This window comes from Schistocerca piceifrons, chromosome 9, assembly GCF_021461385.2.
Source record: "Schistocerca piceifrons isolate TAMUIC-IGC-003096 chromosome 9, iqSchPice1.1, whole genome shotgun sequence".
Taxonomy (NCBI): domain Eukaryota; kingdom Metazoa; phylum Arthropoda; class Insecta; order Orthoptera; family Acrididae; genus Schistocerca; species Schistocerca piceifrons.
The window spans coordinates 217,895,832-217,908,094 of NC_060146.1; the positions used below are offsets into that span (position 1 = coordinate 217,895,832).

Genomic DNA, 12,263 nt, shown 5'->3' on the forward strand with positions numbered 1-12,263 from the left:
CATTGTACTGGGTATAGATACTGAGAAAGTATTGATAATAGATCAATCTCAACAGTGCGAAGCTGTCCGTAAAAACATGGTTCTGCACATTCTGTGGAAAATATCAGAGAAATCCACAAGAACAACTAGTATGTAAAGGAAAGACTGCAAATTAGTGTCTCATTTGTTCAGTACCATCACAATTTTTATCGGCTTGGAAGATTTTCCACTATTCAGGATCATCTAAGGCTATACATTACATGAAGAAAGCATAAGTTTTTAAGCTGAGGATCATTAGATTGAGATGTGCATGTGTCATGGGTAAACATCTCAATCTAATGATTCTCATGGGTAGATTAGAAAATGTGCACATTTAACACAGTCTTATTTAAGTATGGATTAATTTCCACAAAAACTATTCACCATAGCCATTTCAAATGACAACATGTAAGTAATGAATAATCTTAATCCTAATCTCTTATTTTTATCACTATAGTTTATGTTTGTGGCATACGATGTTTTTGTTGAATGATGTAATGCAATTTTGGGGATATATGTTATGGTGTTCAGGACTGCTGACATTTTCAAGCCTTTAAGTATAGGCTGTAGCAGCTATCTTTGGCAGTACATTTATTAATGTATATTCAAAGATTCTTAATATTTATATGTTTGATCTGTGCATTTTGGACATCTGGCAAGTGTTTTAATATGCAGGTGAACGTTGTGCTACCCGTAACAGCTTTTTCTGTAATGTAGAGGAATTAATGAATAGAAACAAGTAGCTAGTTGGAAATGTGTGAATGTGCAGCATGTGGCCTTATAAATAAGTGTATATTTTTAATTGTTTGTGCTAGCTGTTGTTCAGTACACACATTACCCTTCATAATATTTATCATGAATATGATCTGTGGAATGTGGAACTGACTAACTAAATACTATAATATTTACGGTGTAGGAAAAGATAGATTCCACTTACTGCAAGGAAGAAATTGCAAGTTGCAGAAAGGCATGATTGAAACATTCACACATGTAGCTTTCGGCCACAGCCTTCATCAGTAAAGAGATAGGCGCCGCGCACACACACACACACACACACACACACACACACACACACACACACACACACACACACACACAAAGCAAGCACAGCTCATGTGCACATGACCGCCAACTGCAGCATCTTGTGCCTGTTTGCAACTTGACAAGTCTTCTTTACTGTAAGTAGCAGTCTATCTTTTCCTACATTGTTGATTTTCCTACCTGGAGTTTCCATAGTTTGATACTATAATATTTAACTTGAGCATATGTGCTAGTGTACCCAGCACTATGGGAATAACATTTTCACTTTATCAGGTTGGCGTGGCAGCAGTTGGGTACCATGTCTCCTGAGGAGGCAATGTGTAACTTTGTGGAGAGGCTAGACAATCTGTGTCCATCCTTCGCTCCATTTATTGAAGCTCATAAACGAGATGTTGAAGAGAAGGAGAGGCTAGCGTAAGTAATTTATGGAATATGTAGTTAAAGTTTACAAATTACTTTACTGTTTGCTACTGTGTTGTCTTTCATTGTGCTCTGTGTTGTTTGACCAAACACATAAAAAACCTGCAGAAAACGGAAGGGCATGGGGAAATTTTAATTTAGCATGCAATTTTTTTTGAATGGCATTGCCCTAGGATGGGCTGTGTCATGTATCAGTGATAAATCTTGGGAAACATCATTTCTTCTTTAATCCTTTATGTGGCACATCTTTTAAAATTTAAACAGTTTTGTGTAAATGGGGCTTCCTAGATTTAATGAAGTATTTATTGTATGTACATTTATTTTAAAAGAATATAAGATATTGCTCCTAGGCAGTTAAGCCCTTCCAGTGCCTAAAATATTACTTTATTTTTTGTAAATCCGTTGCACGAATATCTTCCCTCCTTTTGTGATTTTGAAAGGGAAAAAAAAGGAAAAACACCCATTTGTCATCAGGCAGCCCATACTTCTGATGCAACAAGCTTTTTATGTGTAAAGTGATGAGAAAGTGCAATGCTGCAGAGGTAGATGCCGGCAGCTGTGGGTAGCAAATGGATGATTGGGAACAGCACTGACACATCTGATATGCACCATGACTCGTGGATACAGGAATCAGTGAGACTTGGAAGTGACACCATCAGTCACAGTGTTTAAATGGACCCTTTCCTATTCCTAAAATGTGTTTCACACTCTGAAGAAATTGAGTATAAAATGTTATATTAGGTGAAAAAAAAACAAGGCAAATAAATGCATGTATTTTTTACGAATGCAGCTACAGGACTGCTTTGTCAGCTATGCAGACATTGTTCAAGGAAACCACCTCCCATAATTTTTAAATATAATTTCATGTTTATTGTGACACTTTCAGGAACCACTGACAATTTTCTCTGTTGAAACTTCCTGGCAGATTAAAACTGTGTGCCCGACCGAGACTCGAACTCGGGACCTTTGCCTTTCGCGGGCAAGTGCTCTACCACTGAGCTACCGAAGCACGACTCACGCCCGGTACCCACAGCTTTACTTCTGCCAGTATCTCGTCTCCTATCTTCCAAACTTTACAGAAGCTCTCCTGCAAACCTTGCAGAACTAGCACTTCTGAAAGAAGTCCAGGCTATCAGTGCTTGCACTGCCATATTCTCTGAGGTGCCAAAACTTACATATTACAGAATGCCTGGTATGAGCTGAAATGTCACTATACAAATTATCAGTTTTGGAAAGAGAAACGTTTGAGTTGTAACGGAGATGTCTGTGATTGATAAAATTCTTTCTAAGATGATTTGTTGTCCAGCACAACTGCATAAAATTTCCTCTGGTAATTACTGGTTTCAGCAGCCATAATTTTATGATGATAAGAGGGAGCAATATTTCATTCACAAGCACATGGAAATTGACAGTGTGGTTTTATCAACGTACTTGTTATTGAACTGCTGCTTTTTCTTATGAGACATTGACTGAAATTGGCAACTGTAATTTGAAATTTTGTGTGATTGTGCCAGACAATAAACCATTTTAAAAAGAATCCAGTTTACCAGAGACCAATTATTCTGTTCCAAATTGAACCAATTATCATGCTGATGCTTCAGTCTGGCAGTGAGGAGCACAGGTGGCAGTTGCGTTCACATTTCCACTTTGATCGCTCTCCAGTGACTGAGACTGGTGTAATACTCATCTTAGATGGGAGTGGACAAACACACATCGTCTCCCTGCAGTCTTATGAACTTGCTACTGAGCTTCTGTTTGAGTTAGCTTGTCTCAGTGTTATGGATGGTGAAATTTCCACAAAAATTCATGTATTCATAGGGAAAAAGTAAAAAACTGACAGGTTTGCAGACCCTTAATAAAGCAGAGGGGCGTTTATTCCAAGTGTTGGAAAAAATGAACATACACAGCAAAACAAGAAGAATCATCCAACGACCTGGACTGAAGCCATTTGTAAAGTGAAAATTGGTGGGAAGTTTTAAGCTGCCTTCGAGATTAGGATCGGTTTTGAGCAGAGGCAAGCAATCGAGGTTCCTTTTCAACTGTGTGCAGGAGAAATGAATTGATGAATGGTTCAAGGAACTGTGTAATAAATGGGTCAATGATGGTGACAGAATGGGTTGTGGAAACAGACCTGAGAATCGATTGCTGTGGGTGAGGCTCCACATCTCTTTGAAGAAATTGGATTTCATAACTAATGTCAAGGCGGTGTTTGCGGGGGCTAAATATAGAAGAGGGACAAAAAAAGTACCTGAGTGTGTGGATAGACGCGAACACTGCTGAAAGAGAACCCTTCACATCTAGGATCAGCAAGATGGAAATGATATATCAGCTAATTGGAGGTGTTTGCAATAAATGAATTATGTCATTCAATGTCAAGCTTAGGTGGTGTTGCAATATTATGAGAAGGAAAGTTGCTACTCACCGGATAGCGGAGATGATGAGTCGCAGATAGGCACAACAAAAAGATTTTCACACTTAAAGCTTTCCGCCAATTGCCTTTGTCAACAATAGATACACATGCGCGCGCGTGCGCACACATGACTGCAGTCCCAGGCAACTGTTGTTCTTTCGTTCAGCAAGAGGCTTTGTGTGCAACAGAATGTCTCATTGTGAATAGGAGAGGTCTGGGTAAGAAATTAGAATCTAAGATGTTAAAGGAGACCTTAGGTCCTGAAAAAGAGAATGACTGGTACAGAAGACGGTATTTTAGTAAGCTTTACTTGCATGTGGAGAAAGGGGACAGACATGGAGCAATAAAGGATTGCTTTCTTTGTAAGAATTACACAATAAGCCCAAATACACAGACTAAACAGAATTTTACCTGTTTTCGGAACAAAAAAGTCTTTCTTTTTTTGAAGTTCAACAGGATCATAAACCTTTAAGCATCACAAAGACAATTAGGAATGTGACCTTTTCAAAAAGAAACTGGAACACACCAGTGTTTTGAGGTTGAAAGTTGGCATGGCATAAGCTATAGAAAGAAGAGAGGCTCATAGAGTTGATTGTAGGTTGTAGATCAAGGAAAGGGCCAGCTGAAATAATGTGGCCCACTGCAAACGGACACAAAAGAAGAAGAAATATTGTCAAGTTGCTAAGGAGTAAACTGAGGAAAAGCCTGAGCTCGACTGTGGTGTAATTGAACCCAGAGGGTTGAAAGAAGAATATAAGGTAAAAGGAAGCAGAAATTGGGCCAAACCTAGACCATAAGGATCTGTTACTGGCCATTCATAATGTTCGTTGGATGCAAGCAGACTACAGTATATGCAGAATTTTGAGGTTAATAATCACTAGTAAGATCCTAATATTTCTTGACACAGAATGCAGCCCGCTCGAATGATGTTTAAACAAGATAAGGTGATGCTTGCTGTAAGTGGATGTAGCCTCCTTATCTGTTGTTTTTTCTTCCCCTGTTGTGTTGGTACAAAGATCACTCAAGCTGTGTACTCTAAAAAGCACAAGCATTTTTGTCTCAGTTGAAGAGGCACGCCAGTGAAGTCACATTGGCTTTTTAGATGTGAAAATTAGTTAGTTGAAGTATAACTCGTACAAAGTTCATTAACTACCAGAACTTAATAAAATTCTGAAATGAGTGATTAGCAAGAAAATCTGGTAAGCATTGTTACATAGGTGTGTAATATAGTCTCTGTACTCTTGATGTTTAATGAATGGTTCAAGGTATCGAAATCTATGGTTTATCTAAATTATGGTATAAAGTGAGATTTTGTTGTACAGTTAAATATTTATAACTTTTTCTATCTATCAGGATACTGAAGTAAAAATAACTTTCTGGACATGGAACCCAATACCCTCTATAATGACAGTCGAGAGTGCTCAAAAATGATACGTTGGTTGTTGGAGTTGCAGGTAGATTTTCCACAAAAAGTGATGAGGTGCTAAGTATGCAAGAACCTCATTTATCTGGTGCTCATTAATCCAGATTTCTGGTTTATCGGGATTCAAGTTTTTTATGTGAAAGTATGGGTTGTACATTGGTACGGTACTGTATATGTACAGTTGTTATGGTGGTGCCTCAGGTTGCATAGAGATTGGCACTCCCATTGCTTACAGCAGAATACAGAACAAAAGAACAACAGCGGTACAGCTTCGTAACTGTGTAGAACTGTTTCCTACACAGTTACAAAACTGTACCGCTGTTCCTGTTGTTCTTTTGTTGTGTATTTTGAGTGCACATCATTGAAATGGCTTCAAAGTGAAAGAAAGTCCTTTTTTCAAAGGGCAGAGAGTTGGAAGCACTAAACTAGACAAAGAAAAACTGTGGAAAAACATAGCCGCAGAATGTGGTTTAGGGACAGTGACTGTCTCGGACTGGAACTGCAAAGAAATTGAAGGCTTGTGCTTCAAAATGATGACTAAATACAGTTTGCAGAACTGATGTGCAATAAGGAAAGCATGAAATGAACACTGGATGAAGCATTATTTGTTTGGTTCTGTGAGAAAAGAGTGTTTGTTGTTCAGATGTCCTGCCATGCGCTGCAGGAAAAAGTGTTAAAATTAAATGGCAAGCTACCTGACGACGATCCTAACTTCTTAGCTAGCCGAGGTCAGTTGGAAAGATGGAACGCTCATCATGGCATATTCTAGCTTTCAGTGACAGGTGAAAGTGTTTTTGGACGGAACAGTGCTGCAGAAAACTTCACAAACTAATTTGAAGAAGTTATTTCCTCTGAAAACTGAACTCGAAATCAGATTTATAATGCAGATAAATCTGGACATTCTTATCACATCCTACCCATTAAAAGACTCTGGCTTCCAAATTATGCCCCCCCCCCTTTTTTTTTTAAGCAATGGCACAGCTGGAAAAATTGACTTTATCTAGAACGTCAGCAAGAAACAAATCCATCTGAGCTGATGTTAGGGAAACGTCTATTGTTTTCGTGCTGCTCTTGAACACCACACAAGTTTGCCAAAAGAAATTTGCACACTACTTCAGTAAATACATGTGAGTAGACTACAGTAACTATAAAGATGATCAAAAAGTGGGTTTCTTGTTCGTGCCAAAATAAAGGATTTGTATATTGTAGTGCCTATAAGAGCTTCGCATTTAGTAGAATATTTTCATATTATCCCAATTTTCCAGTAATCCGGATTATGTATGGCCACTCAGTCCACATAAATGAGGTTCTTCAGTGTGAAAGTTGAGACTGCCGGAAAAGCCCTGTTTCACCTTGTTTGCCTAACAGTGCAGAAACTGCAATGTTTGCTGTTATCAAAGTTCACATTTAGCACATTTGTCACCTTTTGTGAACATTTTCTCACAACTGTTAAAGGCTGGTTTACATGGGAGCAAATGGAAACGGACATAAGTGAATGAGCTTTCATTGATAATTTGCCAGTGTTCGCTACCATTACACTGAAAGGATTGGATGAAATTAGAAGAGAACAAATGTCAGGTGACAACTTTTACAAAATCCACAGTCTTGTTTTTTTTTTGTCACTTATAATTATCACATGTGTTTCAATTGATAACATCACCACTTATAACCGCAGCACAAAGCTTTGATATTCAGATTGGATTAGTTTTGCATGGTGAGTGCATTGTTTTTGATGAAGTAAACAAATTAGGTAAGGAGAAGAAGAATGTAGGTGCCTGAACTTGTACACAAGCATTAAGGTAGCACACCTGCAGCTCCTGCCTTCCTTAGCAATGTTCCAAAACTTCAGACTTGTCAGATGGTGCTTCTTGCTGGCTTTTCACTAGAAGTTAGGAGAAAATTTGAAAACGGCACACTAATTGCTGGCGATCAACGTAACTTGGAGAAAGGCTGATGTTTACACTGTGGTTATTAGAAAGTGCTTTGGATTTCAGTAGCTGTTGTACATTCACTTCAATTACATATAATGAAGATAAATGTCAATAAAATATGATAAATGAATGTGAAATATTCATTCAACCTATTAAGTAGGCTATTTAATAAAATCTGCTGTATAGTTCATTAGAAAGGAGGTAGTGTGATTATGGGAAATCATCTTTATTTATTCTGATTAGAAACCTTTAAAACAACAGTGATCATTGGGCATACAATTACTTCTACCAGTGTTGGCAGCCTGACTGATCAGGTCTTCATACAATTTTACTTTTAGTGAACATAATGGATGCATATTTGTACCTGTTAACTTTCAAGGAAGTTCATTGTGCTGTTCAGTTTTAATAAAAAGAAATACAAAGCTCCCACTGATTAATTACGTTTCCACCTGATGGAAGGATCAAATGAATTTATCACATTTGTCAGATCTCCATTTGGACCTCTGAGTGCTTCAGCAATTTTCTGTACCCTGATTAAAATTACTTTGTCGTTGACATTTCAAGGTGTCGAGTAGTAGGGGCCAGCCAATTGTAGTTGTTTCTCCAGCACCGTGTGCTTTGCCGTGTTGCTCGTTTTGTGGGTACATGCAGCGCCTCGTGGACCACAGGTGGCTGCTCACTGGCAATACAGCAATCTGTCAGTCACAAAGTAATTTAGTTGGAGTATACCAATTGTATTAGTTTCACTTTAGCATTTGTGCTGTGGATCTCTCAGACCCCACAAGCACCTATGTTATGTACACTCTTCTCTCAGCAACATTGCATTCTCTTCAGACCACTGTGTCACTCATGCAGCTCTCTCCAAAAACAGAAGTCTTTGCTAAGGATAGAAGCTGAAGTAATGAATTAAATTTTGTGCCTAGGCTGGGACTTGAGAGCTTACTAGGCACATATGTTATCCGCAAAATCACCCTGGCATTGTGGCTAACACATCTGGATGGATTACCCTCGTCCAGTGCCCTCCCTAACACAAACTTCACACCCCAGCCCATCTTGATTTCCCCCTTGAAATCGTCAATACTATAGAGGGTCTCCAACGTTGGAATGGCACCTCAGCTTTGTATGTAATGGGAAATCTTGCCTGTACCTCAGGTAAATATGATCCAGTGATCTGAAGGAATTGGCACAAATTTTAATTAATTACTTCAGCTTCTATCCTTACCGAAGATAAAATTGAGACTCAATACGTCTCCAGCAAAATGTAATTACATCAGACCAAAAAACAAAAGTAGTATGTAAATGCGACAACAGACAAATTCTCTTTATACTGCTAGTGCCGAAGCAGAGAAAATGTGAACTTTCACAGTTGAACCGACAACTGGAGGAAAACAAGGGAGCACCAGCTGATGTGAACTGAACATGGCCGAATGCCATTGTCTTGCTCTCACTTACTGTTACACCAGACAGAATTCTTGTTCAGTGAAGCCTGTTCGCTGGTGTGTGCTCCAGTGTATAAACTGGGCATAGTGGGAAATGTATAACTGTACTCCTGTTGTACAGATGCACTGAAATGTCACTCACGGGGAAACATAGTGTAAAAAAATGAATAAATACACAGTCAGTTGTTCACGTTTTCCTATTTATCACCATTCGAAAATGTAATTGACATATATTGAGCCATTTGTGAAATACTAAATGGCGCCCACCATCTTGTATAGCTGTAGAGTGTTTTCATTCTGTGTTTTTTCTTTAAACTATAATGTTTGCATTGTTTATAACAGTGTAGTGACTCGTGAAGTTCTCCTGGGAGACTGCTTCACAATTCCTGCCTGTTAAGATTTTTGTACAAACTCCCCTTCTTTTCCCGTGTATAATATGTCGCTTTCATGCATCTTTCCAGCCGAGAAGAGGAGGAGAGGCAAAGAGAGGAGGATGAAAGGAGAAGGTTAGAGGAGGCGGCTCGACAGCAGGAGGAGGAGGAGAGGGCCAAGCAGGAGCTGCAGAGGTGAGTCACTGCCACACCAGGCATCTGCTCCTTATAGAGGCTAGTGTAGCTGATTGGTCTCTCATCCCATTGTTTATGCGTACAGTGACCTATTTCTTATTGCCACAAGACCTATTGACCAAACTGTTTAGTTGTCCTGTCTCTAACAATCTGTTAATCTTCCTTTTTTTTTCATGAAATTGTCGCTACAGGTGTGCCGCAAGAGTCATCGGGCACAGATTACTCGAGGTTTTGGCAGGTATTTGCAGTCTCGTTTTTGTAATTTGTAGAAGGTGTCAGGTCAGACAAATACTGCTCAACATGTGTGTCGTTCAGTGCTCAGTGTCAGCAGATAATGACGGATTGGGAAATAGTCAAAAGATGCAGGAATGTTAAGTGACATCAGTCCACCCTCAGCCAAAGAATTTACAAATTTTTTTAACACGAACAGTTTACATAAGGCGCTTGTGGGTAACGTGAGCGCATTTAATTATTCGGTTAAGCTCTTGTAAAATAGCTGTTAAATTGTGGGGAGTTGCCAACAGGTGCTTTAAAGGCTACAAATATTGAAGTAGTTTAAAGGTGTCAGTAAGGTAACTTCAACAATTTTATTTGAAACTGCAAGTGAATAGTCAACATAGTTTGACACACCTACAAAATACATCAAAATTTTACTTAAAAGCATAAAGAAAACAATAAAATAGTTAAGGGTGCAGATCACCATTCAGTAAACTTAACAAATGATGCAATTCAAATAACGAGATTAAATCATTGAAACACATTTTCTTTACAATACCAAAATTCAGGCCAGTAACAAGTGAGCATTGTCAAAACCTCATCCTGAAAAACTTCGTTCAGAAGCTTGTATGTACATGCGGCACAGGTCCCGACGAGCTGACCCCCCCCCGGTAGATGTACTGTAAACTGTAGGCTTTAGAGCTCATTAACTTCCATTGTACAATGATAATCACAGCCACAGCCACAACAGTCACACAGTGAGTATACCTCGGTGAGTACCTTTGTGGCAGAATGAAAATCTGCATGGAAATGTGCCAAACTGGCAGTGCAGATGCCACAAAGGTAACGACAACTTTATATAAGTATCTCCGCATCATGCAGCCTCATCGAAACAAGAAAACCTGCTACTTTCCCAAGTTAATGCTTGTAACTGTCCTGGGCAATCTTGGCGTGTTCCACTGCCAGCAGACTGCCCATGTCCTGTACTGCTCGAGGCCCTCTTTCCGTACTACACACTCGTGCCGTCTCAATGTTGATATTTCCGGAAGTCACATACTCTTGCAGCATCGCTAGTTTGCCAAAATATCTATACGAATGTATCAGATTGTTTTACGGTACAAAAAACATGTTTTGAAAGTGCCTTTTCCAATAGAGTGGTCCCAAATTAGTCTAGTGTGATATTTCTTTTATGGAAACGTCTTAACAGTAACAGCAAAATGGGAAGAATAACCTATACTGCAGCAGTGACTGAGTAACGCTGTTCGTGGCAGTACAAAACAGATGGTGAGGTGCAGATCAGTGCACGAGGTGAGAAGCAGAGAGTTGGGGAAGGCGGCTGTGGCAAATAAATGTTTAAGACATTTTTTTGTGGCTGGAGTACTGACTACATTAGACACTGATAGAGACCAAGCCAATAACTGTAGAACTAATACAGTGTTGAATATTTTTACTTAGTGTAAAAGTTTGCAGAACAACCTAATTTTTCACTTTTCACATTCTTATTTGATAATATCAGCTGAGTTTTCATTGGCTTTGGAACTCAGGTAGATGGAGAAAATGACATTCTGCTCCAGTGTCCTCCAGCAGTTGTTGTGTTGATGAATGTTTGTTTCTAACATTTTCCTCAGCCAGTATGCCACATCTCGTGTGTGTATCGACCATTTGTAATCAGTACTTTCGTCCAGTGTATTGAATTACTTTAATTTACAAAAATTAATTACAAATAATAAAATGTATTGTTCATTCCTTCAAAAAATTCAAGCTACACTTTAATTTGGAAAAATCCTGTAATGCTTTTTTTTTTCTCACTGAAAGTTCAGGTATGCTGTAGGTGCGAATGATTAAACAGAAGATAATCTCAAGATGGGTAAAATTTCATCCTTGTTGTAACAAGACGCACACTTCAACACATCTACATCTCATCAGCACTGCTCATCAGCTGAGTCCGATTCAAGTCTTATGCCCAGCGCACGCACGTAACAAATGACAGTGACAATTCGTTAAACTTTGTCAGCAGGCAAAGATAATTTTACTGCTAGATAAAGTTTAACCAGCTGTAACTGCACAGCTGTTGATACTTCGTGGGTCAGTATGCAGCCACACTAAAGAACATGTTTAAAAATGCCAAAAATACTGTAAATAATATGATGTGTGAGGATGTAGGAGCCTCATGCGGTGCCACGCTGCCTTTTTGCTACTATTCAGTAGCAGTGCTATTCAAATGCTGATGGAGTTTGGGTTACTCTTTGTGTTTTGCTATCCCTATTAACACACATTATTAAAAAGGCTATTGAACTAGATTTAGTCCAAACATTCTATGAAATAGGAATATGAAGTTCCACATTAAAAAAAGTTTGTAACAAGAAAGAAATAGATAGTTGATTTCTGTTGACTCTGTGTCACGTAAAGTACATGATAGGCAGTATTTGTTTGCACTGACTCTAACTGTGAATAGCAAAAATGAAACTGCAAATATCTGTGGTGAAACATCAGAGAAAATGTTCTTGATGATCCTGAGGAGACATGCTCTCTCTCTCTCTCTCTCTCTCTCTCTCTCTCTCTCTCTCTCTCTCTCTGTGTGTGTGTGTGTGTGTGTGTGTGTGTGTGTGTGTGTGTGTGTGTGTGTGTGTGTGTGTGTGACTCCTTCATGGTGGTTTGCTATTAACAGAATAGTTGCATTGTTGTTTACACAACTGCAATAGAAAGACAGAAAAAATAATGTTCATATCGACTTTGCATTCTTGAGAGATTGAACTCCCACTTGATATAAAGCATTTTATTAGCCGCCACTCTTGCAGA

At 38.9% G+C, this 12,263-nt stretch overlaps 1 protein-coding gene across 1 annotated transcript in view; it reads left to right on the plus strand.

Moving 5' to 3' along the window:
- Positions 1–12,263, plus strand: part of LOC124717024 (Golgi resident protein GCP60) — a 90,695-nt gene that overhangs the window by 26,144 nt on the left and 52,288 nt on the right. The window contains exons 3-4 of the mRNA XM_047243677.1: positions 1,333–1,473; positions 9,144–9,248. Of these exons, the coding sequence (XP_047099633.1) occupies positions 1,333–1,473; positions 9,144–9,248 (246 nt within the window). The remainder of the gene's footprint in view (positions 1–1,332; positions 1,474–9,143; positions 9,249–12,263) is intronic.